Source organism: Pezoporus flaviventris, unplaced genomic scaffold, assembly GCF_033815535.1.
Source record: "Pezoporus flaviventris isolate CSIRO_AGI_PZ_B2104156 unplaced genomic scaffold, CSIRO_AGI_Pfla_v1 ptg000154l, whole genome shotgun sequence".
Lineage (NCBI taxonomy): Eukaryota > Metazoa > Chordata > Aves > Psittaciformes > Psittacidae > Pezoporus > Pezoporus flaviventris.
Window position 1 is genome coordinate 2,315,609 of NW_026892702.1, and position 17,112 is coordinate 2,332,720.

At 49.1% G+C, this 17,112-nt stretch overlaps 1 protein-coding gene across 16 annotated transcripts in view; it reads left to right on the forward strand.

The window, feature by feature from the left end:
- EHMT1 (euchromatic histone lysine methyltransferase 1) overlaps nt 1-17,112 on the forward strand; it is a 115,022-nt gene that overhangs the window by 64,192 nt on the left and 33,718 nt on the right. For 8 of the 16 annotated variants that reach the window (XM_061479737.1, XM_061479741.1, XM_061479742.1 and 5 more), the window contains 6 exons: nt 2,904-2,945; nt 9,750-9,927; nt 11,347-11,483; nt 12,195-12,383; nt 13,503-13,583; nt 15,448-15,721. In XM_061479737.1, coding sequence (XP_061335721.1) covers nt 2,904-2,945; nt 9,750-9,927; nt 11,347-11,483; nt 12,195-12,383; nt 13,503-13,583; nt 15,448-15,721 — 901 coding nt within the window. The remainder of the gene's footprint in view (nt 1-2,903; nt 2,946-9,749; nt 9,928-11,346; nt 11,484-12,194; nt 12,384-13,502; nt 13,584-15,447; nt 15,722-17,112) is intronic. The other 8 variants (XM_061479735.1, XM_061479743.1, XM_061479745.1 and 5 more) reach the window with 7 other exon arrangements.

A 17,112-nucleotide genomic window follows, 5' to 3' on the forward strand; every position in this document is an offset into this window, starting at 1 on the left:
TAGTGCCAACCCCCTGCCATGGGCAGGGATGCCTCACACTAGACCATGTTGCCCAAGGCCCTGTCCAACCTGGGCTTGAGCGCTGCCAGGGACAGAGCATTTACCACTTCTATGGGCACCCTGTGCCAGCACCTCAGCACCCTCACAGGGAAGAGCTTCTGCCTCATCTCCAACCTGAACTTCCCCTGTTTCAGTTTGAACCCATCACCCCTTGTCCTATCACTGCAGTCCCCGATGAAGAGTCCCTCTCCAGCATCCCTATAGGCCCCCTTCAGACACTGGAAGCTGCTCTGAGGTCTCCATGCAGCTTCTGTTCTCCAGGCTGAACAGCCCCAATGTTCTCAGCCTGTCTTCATATGGGAGGTGCTGCAGCCCCTGATCATCCTCGTGGCCTCTTCTGGACTTGCTCCAGCAGCTCCATGACTGCTGGAGCAGTTGAGGACACAAGAACTGCAGACAGTGCTCCTATATGTATATATGTAATATATATTAATTTTTATATAAATATGTATATTTATTTTGTCTCTTGTGACAGAGAGCAGAGGTGTTGGAATAGAGCCACATGGCCACCACCAGCTCTCTTCCCCAATGTGTTTCTAAATATATAATTGATCAGTTACCTTCTCCAATAGATACATGTGAGACACTCGATGGCCTTTATCTCTTGGCTGTGTTGCTCATCAGCCATCTGCTGCAATCCAGAGCTGCTTGGGAAACAAATTAGATTTCTTCTAAGTTGGACTCAGAAGAAATTATCATAGCATGTTAAACTGGGGCTTCTCCTAAGCTTGGAAGCTGTCAAGAAGCTGGTATGGTAGGCAACTTGATTGCATTGCCATGGCATTATAGTGGTAAACCAGAGGATGTTTTCTCTTTCTCTCTGTGTTGCCTGCAGTAATGGAACTTGTTCACACATCTTCATTCCAGAATCCTTAGGGATGGATCACTTAACAAAACAGAGCTCTGCCTTGGTTTTAGGAGGCAAAAGGAGATGTGAAGTCATCTGGTGCATTCATGTTACAGTGGGGTGAACAGAAATGTTCCTTTCTTTGTCATTGGCCAAGTTTGGTTCTTTTGCCTATTTTGGGGGTTCTTTTGCTAAAGGTAAGGAATAGACACTGGAACAGGCAGATGTCCCTTGGTCTCCAGCCCTGTGACCCTTTATATTTAGCTACAGTAACATAGATCCTCTCATTGTGCTGTATCTACTAATGGGAGAGAGACCAGCCTTTAGGTATCCTGCACCTAGGTGAAGGAAGGGATTGTTAGTCCTGCGTGGCAGTGTGAGTGACACCCACAAATATGTGGGAAGTTGCTTGCAAAGGTTGGTGACCAGCAAATGCCAGGTGATCCTCAGATGTCACCCACGTGTTGCAGCACAGCAGCAATACGATGTGAAGGTCTCAGAGCTGTGACTCGCTGTGATCTGGGTCAGGGGAAGAGAGGAGGAAGAGGAGAGATGGGTGGCACGCAGCCAGGCACAGATGGGAAAGGTGGCCTCAGCTGTGGCACCTCCTGTGCTCCGGATGCAGGTGGGAGTCTAAAGAGCACCTCAGGATTAGAGACGTGGTGGGCACCCAGCTCAGCACCAGGGCACAAACCACACGTGCCATAGGATTTCCCATCCCTTCTCCCACCCCACACCACTGTTTCCCCTTGCCTTCCCCTGACTGTGTCTGAATTATCTCCTTCTCACACGCTGCTGTTTTCTGGCTGGGGAAGCCCAGATGCAGTTACATGCAGCCTGATGAAAGTCTCTCCTAAGGCTGTCTCTTACCCAAACAAGGCTTTGCAGCCTCACAGCTTCCCTTCAGCAGCCTGTCGTGCACTTAAATGAGGCCGGGCAAACCCCCAGACCCTTGTGGAATTTGACAGAGAGAGCTCCCTTGGGGCTGAGCAATTGAAAGAGGCAATTCCCTTCTAAAAGATGACTGCTGGGTTAGGAGGGAGAGTTTTCCTCATTCATATTTTATGATACATCAAAAAGATTATTTGTACACAGCCCCTTGGGCTTCAAGGTTTGTCTCTAGAAAGCTGCTTCTGCAGGTGCTCACGGACATGAGGGGCTGTGATGATGCTGTTGATGGTTATTTGCTCACACACTACCAGCAGCTTCCTAACCCAAAGTCTGCAGTTGTTGGACTGCTCAAGAATGCACAGCATGTCCTCAGCACCTCTGGCCATTTTCTTTGGGCTTAAAATAGGGAGAGGAAGAACATTCACAAGCAGGGTGGTAAGAAGAGGCTGTTCCCGTGTTCTCCACTCAATGCATCTGAATGTGAGCCCAAGATTTGATCTCATTTCTATAAGACAATAACACATCTGGTTTGTTCAGCCCTCCTGATAATTACTACCTTGTTTTTGCCCATTGTCTCTGAACGTACATGCTAGTTTCTTTTGAGCAGCAGAGGCCTTGCTAGTTGTCATTTTGCCATCCTGATTAGTTCTTTGTGGAGCTGCTTCTAAGAGGCTCATCAGCCCAGCAGTGCAGGAACGTTTCAGGCGCCAGCCTCCACATTCACACCTTTTCCCCTCCAAAAACACTGGCAGAGCAGGTGCCGTATTCCAGGAAACGCGTTGTGGAAATCACCCCGAAGTTGATGACAGGGCACAGTCAGTTCTTTACTGATAGGTTTTAGAGCAATGCTGTTTTCTTGGTAGACTGTTCTTGCTGCCTGGGAGCGGGAGGGGAGGAAGGTGTTTGGTTGCCTGCAAAGTGGCAGGAACATTTGTCGTTCCATCCCCCAGGCACCTGCAGTAATCCACCAGGGCAAAAAATGCTGTTTTCTGTAATGCAATCACTGCCAGGGGACCGTGGCTGCCTTTTCCTGCACACGTGGATTGGTTTTTGAAAGGAGGAAAATAACTGTCTCCCAAATGTAACCAGCTTTCTCTTTGTTTAGGAGTTGCTTCCTGAATTGGGATCGAAGCTGAGTCTGAAACAGGTGATGATTTTAATTGATGTTGTTGCATGTTAAGGTGATTTTTAAGCAGAGACCTTAGAAGGTTGTTGACAGCATCCTGTCTGCTCCCCTGCTGAATAGTGCAGTAACACGAGCACTGTACCTTTTGTCCATTTACAACCCTATTGAGAACCCAAAAGTTTCCAGGGCAAGGCAACAGACTGAAAGGGATGTGTAAGTGTATCCTGTGCTTGGAGAAGGCCCCTTCACATCACTAAGATGTGTCTGGAAGGGATAAGGGATGATAAAGGAGATGAAAGCATCCCATATCTCTTGAGATAAGAGGAGCAGATGGCTGAATTGGGAATCCAGGTTCTGTCTTTGTTCATTACTTGGTGACCATGAGGCTGGAGTTTGAGGTGTGTGTCTCTGGTGGTATTTTCTTGTGCGATGCAGAGGAGTGGGTTGAGGGAGCTGAACTATCAGAAGAAATAGTGCAGAAATCCATGAATTCGTGTCTCAGCCTAATTCCCAGCGAGCACAGAAAACAGGGTGCCAGTTTAACTGGGGGAGACAAAGCCTGGACAGGGAAGGATGAGTCTGGAGCAGGAGATGCTTTGCTTATCATAGAATCATAGACTGGTTTGGGTTGAAAAGGACCATAAGATTATCCAGTTCCAGCCCCTGCCACGGGAGGGACACCTTCCACTAGAGCAGCTTGCTCCAAGCCCCTGTGTCCAACCTGGCCTTGAACACTGCCAGGGATGAGGCAGCCACAGCTTCTCTGGGCACCCTGTGCCAGCACCTCAGCACCCTCACAGTAAAGAACTTCTTCCTTAGATCTAACCTGAACTTCCCCTGTTTCAGTTTGAACCCATCACCCCTTGTCCTGTCACTCCAGTCCCTACTGAAAAGTCCCTCTCCAGCATCCTTGTAGCCCCCTTCAGACACTGGAAGCTGCTCTTAGGTCTCCACACAGCTTCTCTTCTCCAGGCTGAACAGCCCCAGTGTTCTCAGCCTGTCTTCATATGGGAGGTGCTGCAGCCCCCTAAGTGGGCGAATGTTGTGTTTCAATCAATATTCATCAAACTGTATCTTTAAGCAGCATTGCCACTCTGTATCTGATCCCAGGACTGGTGGTTGCTATAACTGGAAGTATGATTTTCCATGCCAGTGCCCAGCAGTACTGCAGTGATGTGTTGATGTGGTCTGTGGGTTGCTCTGCAGGAGCCCCTGGCCTGAGAACACCTTGTGTTCATCTCCTGGGGCCGGGCAGGCACTTTGCAAGTGTCTGTTTGTGGAGCAGGCTTTAATAGGCAGAAAACAAAGGCCAGGTGCTCACGGGATGGTGATGGAGATAGTGACTTCTCGGAGGGGAGGGAATAAATAGAGGTAAAGAGTAGAGGGCATAGTGAAACAGAGGACTCCGATGGCAAGTGCTGCTGTCAGCTTGTCTGAACCCAGAAGGTGCACCCATGGAGGATGCTCTCCTGAGGGGTAACCAGGTGCGCATGGGTAGAGCAAGACTGAAAGTGTGAAGTCCACATGTGTGAGCTTGGCCACAGTTAAATGTCCCCTGTTGGAACTCTCCTTTAGGAGTGTTGAAGCCATAGACTGCCACTCTACTTCTTGCATAGAGGGTTTGCTGCAGAGGGAGGTGGAAAGTCAGTGTAGGTTTGTGGCTTGGTTTAGTCTGTGCTGAAGTGCAGTCTGCCTGGCAGCCTGCAGCACTATGATTTTATGCAGGTGTGTGCACACAAATCAGTGCAGTTGTGATCAAGTCACACCAGGATCCCTCTTCTAAAGGGACCTGTTAATCTGCAGATAAAAGGGTATTAATAAGAGGATCAGCCTCGCAGTTTGTCTGATCTAGATAAGACCAAAGCCATGCAGGTTTCTTTTGGTTGCTCCAAGGTAAGGCTTGGGCAGGGGTCAGGATCCCCTGACAGCCATGCTGGAATTCAGTCATGAGAAGTGTAATTCTGCAGCAGCAAAGGGACAGTAGTGCCATGACAGCTCCTACAGGCAGTGTCATCTGCTGGTGATCCATTTTTCATAGCAGACTGATGCTTCTTGCTTAAATATCAGTTGTTAGAGGCACATACCCCTGGGAGCTGCTGCTTTGTGCTGTTCAAAGGCAGCGCCTCGGAACAAATCTTGTTGCCCCTCTGCATGATGGATGGAGAGAAGAGGGTTGCTCCATGACAGCTGCTGTGTTGCTCCTCCTGGCTACTTGGCTTCGGTTTCAAGCTTGTTCTGTGCTGGAGATGAAAGTCCTTTAGAGAAGAGAAGGAAGAGCTTGTGTGTGTAAGCTGGTGATGGTTTCAGGTGTAAAGAGCAAATGGCCGTGGTGTGGGGCTCGCTGAGCTGCTCTGCTTCAAAGCAGGACCTTGCTGGTGTCCTTGCACAGACCCATAGGTGGTGTTCTGCTCTGGTGGGAAACCAGAGCCCAGCTTTGGTTGTGCCCAGCTTGCTTGCTTTGGGAACTGAAAGCCCTCTTAATTGCTGGGCTGCGGGAAGAGCACTGTGTACAGCCTGTTGGACCAACACGGGTTCAGTAAGGTTGGTTTGTTCTCTATTTTGCTTTTCTAGAGGGATATTCTTTCTTCCTTTGTTTTTAGTGACTTCTCCCTGCTGCTGTCGGGGACTTCTGTGCCAACAACAGATACATGCTTGATCCCATTAAAATGTAGGAAGCACTTGAGTTTAATGTTTATAAACACATCAAATACTGTGTTCTTGTCTCAGGCTAAGCAAGTTTCTGGGTTATTTCTCTCACCATGGTGTCAGACGGAGTTGTGATCCAAGTTTTGCTGCTTCCAGACACAAGAATCTCTGGAAACATTGGCCTGAGCCTTGGAATGGCTGTCTCCAGCTTCTTTGACTGTTCATTGCAATGCCCAACATGAAATACATGACTTCACAGCCTTTTGCATAGGGAGTGCTGATACCACATGAGAAGGAAATGAAGACGTTGGTACTGCGGTTTCTTTCTCTATGATTTTTGGTCCTTTCTTGCCCCCAGTGGCCCACACGTGTGGTGATTGGGACACCGTGGAACACAACCTGGGAGCTCAAACTGGCAACTGGAGTTGCCTTTGTACGGGATTCTCCTCACTGTACTTCTCTATAACTGCAGCTAAAACTGTGCTTGGCTATTAAATGTAATTGGGGAAAAAAGCCAAAGACCACGGCTGTTTGGACAAGGAGAGCACAGCCCGGGGGTTTATTTAGGGTCAGGAATAGAGTTTCTCGCCTCTCATTTTGCAATTTGCAGTGGAGCCCTGTAGGTGTGAGATGAAAGCACCTCTGCTCTCTTGAGCGTCTGCTGGTTTAAGTGAAGGAGGATGAGCTTCATCCAATTTCTGAGTGTAGGAGTCTGCTTTGTTGAAAATAGAGACTGCCTGTGCTTGTTAGCGTCCTGACAGAGCAGTCCCTGCCCTGCAGATACTGAAAGCTGTGCATCACTTGGGCAGGCTCCAGCAGGGGCAAGGGACCTTAAAGCTCCTCCAGCTCCAACCCCTGCCACGGGCAGGGACACCTTCCACTAGAGCAGCTTGCTCCAAGCCCCTGTGTCCAACCTGGCCTTGAACACTGCCAGGGATGGGGCAGCCACAGCTTCTCTGGGCACCCTGTGCCAGCGCCTCAGCACCCTCACAGGGAAGAGCTTCTGCCTAAGAGCTCATCTCAGTCTCCCCTCTGGCAGGTTAAAGCCATTCCCCTTGGCCTGTCCCTACATCCCTTGTCCCAAGCCCCTCTCCAGCTTTCCTGCAGCCCCTTCAGGCACTGGAGCTGCTCTCAGGTCTCCCCTTCAGGAGCCTTCTCTTCTCCAGGCTGCCCCAGCCCAGCTCTCTCAGCCTGGCTCCAGAGCAGAGCTGCTCCAGCCCTCGCAGCATCTCCATGGCCTCCTCTGGGCTCGCTCCAACAGCTCCAGGTCCCTCTTGTGCTGCTGCCCCAGAGCTGGATCAGGGCTGCAGGGGGGGTCTCTCCAGAGCACAGCAGAGGTGGATCGAATTCCTTATTCCTCAGGATGCAGCATATCTCTGTGAGGAAGGGCCCTGGTGCGCTTGAACCGGCTCCTAGCGAGTGCGACGGGATTTTAGGGAAGCAGAAATTTCCCAGCAGACCAGTGTATGCGATTAACAAAGCCTCTTTTGTGGGAGTGTTTAAATCTGGAGCAGATAGAGCAGAGCATCAAAGCTCTGTGTAGGAGGCTAGGCTGGGTTGTACCTACAGGCTCGAGCCACGGAACTGTCAGAATTCAGAGACATTAGAAATGGGAGAAGAATAAAGTTGCATCCCCTAAACACTCCACTTGGGTAAGAGTCAAATTTAATAGGAACAGCAAAGAGGTAACTTTTATCTAGCTAAGAATGAAGAAAGATGGGAAGAAAACTGAGTAGAAGTGCTTTCAGCTCTTTGTTGATGCTTTTATTACAATCCTTAGATGTAGTAATTTATATGTACATATATATGTATTTATATACACATGTTGTGTGAGAGAGATGTTTTTACTGCTGCCCTGCTCAGCTTCCCATAGCATCAAGCTTCCTGAGAGATCTGGACACCTCTCTGCAGGCATTCTTGTTCATTAGCCTTGCTGCATATGCCTCCAAGAACCAATCCAGATCTCCCAGGGCTTAATTTGATTTAAAAACTGTGTTTTACCAGAGTTGCCCTGAAAAAGTCACATTTACCACTTGTCCTGCAGCCCTGTCGAAGATTTCGGATTTATTTCCATATTGTAATTACAGGGGGAGAGAAAAACCCCAAGCGAATAACATAGTACTTGTTCATTTCAAATTGGAATGTGTTCTCCCAAACAGCCTGGCGTGGTCTGGATGTGGAATCTCACTGGTTGGGAGTAAGGACACTCTTTGGCAGAGACCAGCTACAAGAACCTGCACTTAAAGGCCCAAAACTGCAGCCCTGTGGGCACTTGTTGCAGGCAGCGCTGGGTCAGCTCTGCCTCTCCCAAGCTCATTTTTCCCATTTTAAGTTAAAAATGGAAAGCAGTGGATGTTCCAGGGGACTTCTCAGAATAATCCTGCAGCCCAGAGTTGCTGTTAACCTTCACATCTCTAACTAGGGACTTTTAAGAGGTATAAATAGTATTGTTGAGACTATTATTGGCATGTTGTGCCCAGCGCTCCTGACGTACATTTTGTAAGGGGTAGGACAACTGGGAGCAGGCTCGGAAGTGATCCAATGCCCAGAAAATCGTCCTGTGGACACTTATTTTGCTCATTCTATTAAACTTATTGAGGTGAAAGTTTAAAAAAGAATGATTTATGGTCGTAGTCCATAAGTATCTCCTTGGAGTGAGAGTTTCTGATGATACAGGGCTCTTTAATTCAGTGGCAAAAGCATAATGCATTTAGTCATTTGACAGTGAGAGCAATTAAAGATGGGGACAGCATATCAAAGACTGTGGTGGATTTGTCATCTCTGAACTCATTAATCCAAGACAAGATGCCTTTTAAGAGCAGCTGTGACAATCCGGCCAGAAGTTATGGGCATGATAACAGGAATCATTGGCAGTTTGGTGGCTTTTCCCTGCAGGTCAGGTTGATTTTATCAGCACAGCTTTTCTGGCTGTGTGGAGCCAACAGTGTGCACGTGGCAGAGCTGTAATTAGGAGAATCAGTTGCTTCCCTCTTTGTTCACAAGGTCACAGTACTTCAAAGCAGTGCCCAAGAGTGCCTGTCTGAACCTGGGCTTTAAAGAGTGTTTCTCTTGCTTGCTGCTCTTTATTCCTTCCTTTCTTTTGCCTGGATTCCTCATTCTGTTTTGGTATTTCAGCTGCTGCTTCAGGAGCCCCATAAGAAGCATCCTCCTGCAAGTGGAGCAGCACTGAAACATTGCCACTGCAGAACTCATGGTCTGCAATAACTGCTCTTGGTTTTCTGGAGCATCTCTGCCAAACCTGCCTTCTGTGTGGCAGTTGAGTGGACAGATATATGGAGAGGATGTATGGACCTACATCATCTGTTTAATACATGAGAGGGCAAATCCAGTGTAAAATATCGAATCAGGGTGGCAGCATTTCCTTCACCTGTGTTAGCAGAGTGGTTGCCATGAGAGGTGCAGCAGGTGTGGAGCTGTAGGAACCTCTTTCATAGCCAGAGGTGCTGGCTGAGTCTTCACTGACTGTGTGCTTAGATCAGAGCCAGTGCAAGCTCCCTTGGTGCCGGAGAGCCTGACTTCAGCAGCAGGGGCTGCAGTGACTGTTGTGAAGTTCTCTTGGTGTTCAGGAGGAGCTTGTGGCCTGCCCTGTGTTTGATGTGGCAAGAGCTACATTGGGAGTACCTGGTTTAAAGTAAGCTTGGGCAGGTCTTTGCTGTGGCAGTGGCAGCACTGGAGGTAACCTGCAGCATCAAGCAAACACTGTCTTTGCCTGTGTTCTGCTGTGGGCCAGGCTAGAGCTGAAAGCCTTTGCTATGACTTGGTTGTACCAAATACTGTCCAGAAGGAAGCATTAAATCCCTTCCTGTTGCCTCCTGCTCTTCCAAAAGGTCTCTGCAAGACTGTTGTTGTGTGTGCCTGATGTGACAGCCGTGCTCCTCATGTGTTTCAGAGAATAGGTGTATTTATTCATAGAATCACAGTATCACAGAATGGTTTGGGTTGGAAGGGACCCTAAAGATCATCTAGTTCCAACCAGGTGTTTTGCAGTCTTTAGGCAAAGTATCATCACATGTTAGAGAAGGGGCTATGTGCTTCTGCTTTGAATGTGTGGTTCTGTCTTTGAAAGTGAGTATGTTTGAGAGAAAGGAATGGAATGGGTTTATTGATTTTAATTTTATTTGATGCAGAGGCTCAATTTAACTGCATTTTGTTTTCCAGCATGCAAGTAAAGACCCCAAAGATGGGAGAGACAGCAGAGATCAAAAAGAACCCAAGGAGGAAGGCAACAAAACCGTCCTGGAGTTTGGGAAGCCGCTGCCGTTGCCCTCACTCCCGGGCCTTCACCAGTCACTACCTCAGAACCAGAGCTATGTGGCCACCACGAAGTCGCAGACAGGTGAGAAGGACAGAGTTAAGGGCAGAGTTACAATCCCGAGCAGCACCTTCTTCCCAAACATGGGTGAATGGTCTGTGGGTGAATGGGAGATGAGGCGGGTTAACAGGCACTGAAACCTCTGTCAGTACCTTTCTCCCACTGAACTCCCCTCAGGGTTTCCTTTCCTGTTGGCATCAGTAGGGCTGCTGCTGCCACAGACCTTGTTTGACAGCTGCTCTGTCATTTGGCCACTTCTCTGCCAGTGGCCATCACGCAGCAGTTGTGGTGCTCGTGTGCTCTGGACTCCCTTCTGGTCACCTGGGGGTGGTGTACAGGGTCTGTTCTGTCACTCCCCTGTTAAAGTGGCCTCCCAGGTGAAGTCCACCCTTTTTCCACTCTGCAGGGAGCTGCTGCCATTCGGGCCTGCCTGTGCCACCTTGTTTCAGCGAGAGCAGGTCTGTCCCAGGCAGCATGGGCAGGCAGGTTGCTCTGTCACGCTGAAGATCACTCTTCTGCAGTGTTTTTGTTAGAGGAGCCACTTTCATCCCATCTTCCTATGTGATATTGCTAATGTTTCTGTCAGTTCTTGAGGGCTTCATGTATCACTGCAACAACTGCTTACCATGAACTGTACAGCCTGTCGTGTCCAGGGCTGCATCTTCAGCAGCATCAGCAGCAGGTCAAGGGAGGGGATTCTTGGTTAAATTCCAAAAGGGGATTTTTGGTGAAATTCCATCGTAGTGGAAGATGAAGAAATGCTCTCAAGGAACAGGCTGTACTGCTGCACACAATAACCCTGGTGCTGAAGCTGGCTGTTCCCTGCTGTATGCTGTTCTTAAAAGAGCCTGCACTAAGCATCCTTCTGATGTGTATTCACCAAAGACAGCACCAGGCAGTGAGGTGTGATGACTGATTTGATTAGAAGGCCAGGAGGGAGGCTTAACAAATTAAGACCCAATCAAAGGAGTGAAAGGAATCAAACAAACTTCCATAGTAGGTGTGAAAGGAGGTTAAATGGCAAAAGCTCTTTATTTAAGATACCTGTTCCCTGTGTGTTCCTCACTTACTAGGCGATTGCTTTCATTGTATGTTGGTATTATTAGTCTTGCAGTATCTATTTGAGCAAGTTGGATTCTATTCAGCCTGCTACAGCATCAGCAGTACTGCCAAACACAGGCTAAGTTAAGGATTTGATGTTGTGTATGGTGATGTAGGGGCCAGGAGGAGTGTGGAGAGGACACTCAGAATCTGGGTGGCTTTGCAGCGCTGGCAGAAAGCTCTTTGTGTGTTTGTACATATGAGTGTGTCATCTTTTGGTTGACTCGTAAATAAATCAGTTGGAGTGGGAAACCTCTTGCCCCCAGTACAGCCTCTACTCTCTATCCCATCTTCTTCTCATTCCTGAGCAAACTTTGGGCTTCTTCTGCTTCTCTTTTCCAGCTGCTGCAGTATCTCGGAAGAAAAAACGGAGAATGGGAACCTATAGCCTGGTTCCCAAGAAAAAGACCAAAGTGTTAAAACAGAGAACAATGATTGAGATGTTTAAGAGCATAACTCATTCCTCTGCAGGTGTCAAGGTAAGGGGAGTGCTGAGCCCACTGGGCATGGTTTGTTGTCACCATACACATCCCTTCTCCCGGCACACTAACCCCTGTGTAGGCTCAGGGATGTGCTGGCTTGTTGTGGTCAGCATCTTCCATTCTGAATCGGCATCTTCTCTCTGGCAACAGCATCCTGCCCATAACTGTGGTGTTACTGCTTTAGGCTATACAACAAAACAGCTGGTTGCTTAAAAAGGTTTAGACAGGGACTCACTCCTGGTCAGATCCTGCTTTTGCTGCAGCCCATGCCCTGAGGTTTTGGTCTTTGAATTCAGGAAGAACAGTGCTAGGCTTTCATGGAGCGGAGTGAAAATCCCTCTCCATTCCCTAGAAACCTTCTTGCATCCTTGGTAGAGCTGCCCTTCCATGTTTGCATTGGACTGCAGGGGTCTGTCTGAAGGCTCCTGCCCAGCAGCTCTCCTCCGCTCAATGTCTTGTTACAACCACATGAGTCTGGACTGACTCTTCATGGTTCCTTGGTTCCTGGATCCACAGGGTTAGGTGACACATGGCAGGCTTTCTGGCTGGCTTTGCTGGCAGCTTAGAAGAGCTCTGGAGGGACATAGAGCCAGCTTTCCCCTGGTAGCTTGAAGGCTCCTAGCACAGAAGAGGTCTAGGATGGATTTGGCTGCTCTGTCCTCTGAATTGATGTTGTCTTTGTGGCTCATGTGCTTGGACAACTTTCAGAGTGAAAAGGACCTGGGTGATGCCAGCCCTCATGTGAATGGGGAAAGCCTAGATGTAGACTCTGAAGAGGAAGACTCTGATGAGTTGGAAGAGGACGATGATCATGGAGCAGAACAGGCAGCTGTGTTTCCTGCAGATGATAACAGGACCTCTAAAGACAGCGTATGTGATGCAGACAATGCCAGAAAGGTATTCACATGCCCTGTGCAGGACTTGCAGGAGTGGGTAGGACACTGCAGGTGGGATGGGAATGGCAGGAGTTGAGGCAGTTCTAGGTTTTCTTAGCCTGCAAGAAGACAGAAAGCACAGCAGTGGTAGCCAGGCCTTTGGAGGACCATTTCCTGCTCTCTCTTGCACCTTTGAGAATCTCCCCACCTACCCCCAGTTTCAGTTTCGCTGCATAAGTCTGTGGTCCACTATAGGTGCAGAACCCCCACCGTATTTAGTTATGGAATTTACTGAACCAATAAGAGACATGTTCTCTTCCAGTGCCTAAAGAGGCCAAGAAAGCTGGAGAGGGGCTTTTGACAAGGGTCTGTAGGGACAGGCCAAGGGGAATGGCTTTAACCTGCCAGAGGGGAGACTGAGATGAGCTCTTAGGCAGAAGCTCTTCCCTGTGAGGGTGCTGAGGCGCTGGCACAGGGTGCCCAGAGAAGCTGTGGCTGCCCCATCCCTGGCAGTGTTCAAGGCCAGGTTGGACACAGGGGCTTGGAGCAAGCTGCTCTAGTGGAAGGTGTCCCCGCCTGTGGTAGGGGTTGGAGCTGGATGAGCTTTAAAGTCCCTTCCAACACAAACCAGGCTGTATTCCTATTCTTGCTTGTAACAGGCTGCTAAAGCACTAAAATGGATTTAGTTCATTTTTTCCCAAATCATGATAGACAGTGTAGGTGTGAGGCTGGGCTTGGATAATCAAGGAAGTTAAGGTTTGGTTGGAAAACTTTCTTCTGGACTTGAATTTTGTTTTCCCCTGTACCATCCTTCTGGACATATCATGACATGCATTAACAGCCTTGGAGTTCTCATCCTGGCAAAGAAGTTATGTTAGCTCACATGCAGGCTGGGACTGGGTGCTGCAGCATGGTGGGGGGATGCTCTGCAGGGTGGGGGGCCCAGCAGTGCAGTGTGGGGATCATAGAATGCTTGAATGGTTTGGGTTGGAAGGGACCTTAAAGCTCATCCAGTTCCAACCCCCTGCCATGGGCAGGGACACCTTCCACTAGAGCAGCTTGCTCCAAGTCCTGTCCAGCCTGGCTCTGAGAGCCCTGACCTGACTGACTCTTTCTGTTCTTGGGCAAATGGTGGTTGCAGATTGACGATGGCGAGTCTGAGGAGGAGCAAGAGTCTGTAGAGTCTCTGGAGGAGGAGGAAGATGGAGATGAGTCTGACTTGGTAAGCCTGGCTGCTAATTGTGTCTTTCAGCCTTTGTCCTGTTGTTAATTTTCCCTTCGCTCCCCTGCCAAAGGGAGTGAGAGCACAAAGCTGTGGGGTTTCATGTCTCTGACAAAACTCACTCTGAAACCACCCCCACACAGTAATGTTTTCCACAAGGTGCTCAACCCTGATCTGTGGTAAAGTTCATTGCTTCCTGATGCTAATTATTGGGCTTTTTTTGGTGTTTCCAACAAGCTGTTCAGTGCTGTCAGTCACTGAATGTTAGGAGTGTTTGAGAGTGCTTAAAGCCTTCAGATACAGACCTGGCATGAGGCAGGAGCCAGCAACACCCTGCAGCTCTGTGTGGAGCTCAGGTGGGATTGTTCACAAACCCATTGGCCCAGCCCAGAGCTTAAATGCACACTGATCTGACATGCTACCTCAGGGTACCAGATGAGCAGATCTTACTGGGGAGACATGCAAACAGCACACAGAGAGACAGTCTCTCCCTGTGAGGTTGTTGGTCGTGTACTAGGGGAAGACTTTCATGAGCTGCTGGTGATTTGTACTTTGTATTTAGCAGGTGAAGAGAACCTGATCTTTAGTTTTTAAATCTCAGTTGTTGCTCTTTGATTGTATCTGTCTCCCACCCTCCCCTTTACTTAAAATGTGCTCCTTTCCACAGCACCTCAAGTTGAGGAGCCAGCATTTAAGGCACCCCAACTCTTCAGTCACCTTGAAAAAATTCTTGGCTTCATTTCTTGATGGTTTTGCTGAAGGTAGAACCAACTCTACCAAGTGAATCAGAGCTCTGTAGGGTCTGTGCCCTGTGCTCTGACACTACAGGAGCCAGAGAGGACCGAGCAGCAGGAGCTGTGTAGCCTGACCCTCTCTTTGGGTAGCTGAAGTCAGTGTGTAGCGTTAGCTCGAACCAAGGCTTGAGCTTGCAGTCAAGTCCCAGCTCCCAGGTCAGATCTCTGCATCCCAGATGGTGGTTTTTGCTCTACTCACATCTCTGGTGAATCATTTGGTTCCCCAGACAGGGACTGGCCCAAATGCAAACCTCTCCCTCACAAGCAGAGTGATGCAATGGGTGTAAGCCACGTGGCGGGGCACAACTGAGCCCTCGCTTGGGGACAGTTATTGGGGACAGTGTAGACACGGTGCAGAGCTGCCCTGGAGAGCCAGGGCTCAGCACCACTGTGTCGCTCCCTGTGATAACAGGGCATGGTGCAGCATTGGCTTCCCATGCAGGTAGGGCCTGATCCAGCCACTCTTCATGGTAGCAGGAGGTTTTTCGTAGGCTTTGGTGGGAGATGGATAAGCATCAGGAGCTGATGGGTTCAGTTGGAGTGTGGGTTTTACAATGATGTGTTGAACGCTGCCTTACAGGGTCGGGTGCCTGGTTACCCGTTCTTATGGTGACTTTGAAAACCCACCCCAGACAACTGTATTTCTTTTTTAAACCAACAACCTGTTTAGATACGTAAATATGTCTGAAGATGTGCTGCATGACTAGTCTGTGCTGCCCTGTTCCTTGCTCAGGGGAAGGGGCTGATCTGCTCCTGTAGCGTTCGATTCCATTGGGTTCATCCCAACCCTGTAAGGTGGCTCTTCAGGTGCAGGGTGGGTTTTGGTTGACATTTCGTAGCACGACTGTGGAGCAGTGTGAATATTTGAGTTGGAAAACCCCACCGTTTTTCTGGGGAGAAGCTGGAAGTGTGCGTGTGCCTGTTACTTGCCTTGCTGCGCCGAGGTGCTCGGCTACTACTGCGATGAGTGTGGTGTTAAGAACCTACATGGAAGAGAAAGTGAAGCATTCTTGAAATGACAGGAAATGCACCCACACGTGTGCTTGTGTTTCCTTTTCGGCGCTGTAAAGACATCTCAGCACCACTTGATTGCAAACCCCCAGCCCTTCAGGCCTTTGCACACAACACAAGCTGCGGGAAGGCTCTTCCGCATGGGCGCGAAGGGCTGCTGGGACGCTGCTGCCAACATGCCTTACATGCACGTGGCCTCTCTGGTTATTCAGAGCTCCGAGTCCAGCGTCAAGAAGAAGCTGCTGAAGAGGAAAGGAAAGACGGAGAGTCCATGGCTGAAACCCACCCGCAAGAGGAGACGGAGGAATAGAAAGAAACAAGCCAGTGTGCTAGGTAACTCGTGGTGTTTTGGTCCTGAATTGCACAGAAATCAGCCTTCCACATGGAGGGGTAAGGGCCTGAGGCCCATGGGGCAATGGCTGGCTGCAGAGCCTGCTCTGCAGTGTGGTGAGGCACTGGAACAGGTTGCCCAAGTGGGAAATACTCCATCCCTGGCAGTGTTCAAGGGCAGGTTGGGCAGAGCCTTGGGTAACATGGTTTAAGGTGAAGCATCCCTACCCATGGCAGGGCAGTTAGAAGTAGTTGATCTTGAGGTCCTTTCCAACCCAAACGATTTTATGATTCTGTGCATCCTTTTGGGCTGTATGACAAACCCATGCATGAACTTGCATCTTCCCTGACAGCAGAACACATGAGGTGGCTTTATCCTTGTCATGCTGGAGGAATATCTTTTTATTCATGTGTTCCCTTTAACCTGAGAGTATCTAAAATAAAAACCTTGTGGACTCATGTCCATGTGGACTCATGTCCCATGAGCTCAGGGAGCGCGGTTAGATGCAGAAGGGAAAAGAAGAGCCACCCAACAGTGATGCTCAGTTGCTTTGTATGGATGTTTGTCCAGCTGAACGGAATGGCCGTTGTTATATTCACACATAATGCAGATTATGTGTGCACCACAGCATTTGTAATGAGCTGCCTCTCTGGCCCCTCTCGTGGTGTGGGTGATGTTCAGGTGGTTGTTCTTGTTTGACTCAAGTTACCCAGTGCTCAAAAGGAGGTTTCAGTGGCCTTTGTCTTCTGAGAGCTGTGGGCTGGGGAGAACAGGAGTGCAGGCTGGAAGGGACACTTCATCAGGAAAGGTAATGACATGAGTAAAAATAAGTGGGTAGTCTCTGAAGTGAAGCTGTGCTTTCAGCTTCATTTTGAAGGTTTCACACATCCATCTCCTTCAAAGGGTTTATTCTATGCTTGCTAATTCTTTGCAAACAGGCCATTTTTTTATCAGCAGATTTGTGGCTACTTCTGAAGTAACCAGAAGTAGCTAAAGGACCACGTTTCAGTCTCTGGACTGTGCCTGGGGTTTGGCTGTCATCTGCCTTGCTCCTCTTCCTCCCAAACCAGCCCCTTTCTCAAGACTAAGTAGAGGCCATTGATCCCTTTCAGAGCAAATAGCTAATTCTTTGTATCAGATGCAGACTGGGCTGCTGCCCCTTCAGTGAAGGTGGCGGCCAGTCTTCCAGGCTTAGGAAAGTCTCTTGGCCAAGCCAGAGTGGGAGAAGCAACCCAGGAGAGGAAGCAAAGCCAAGGGAATGCAAAGAGTTTGACAATTCCCATGAAGGCTCTGAGGGATCCCCACACAATCTCTTCCCAAGCAGCAGCTTTGTTCACTTAGAGCCAGAACTTGGCTTTTCTGGTTTTCCCCTCCCATTAAGCTGTACGTTCCC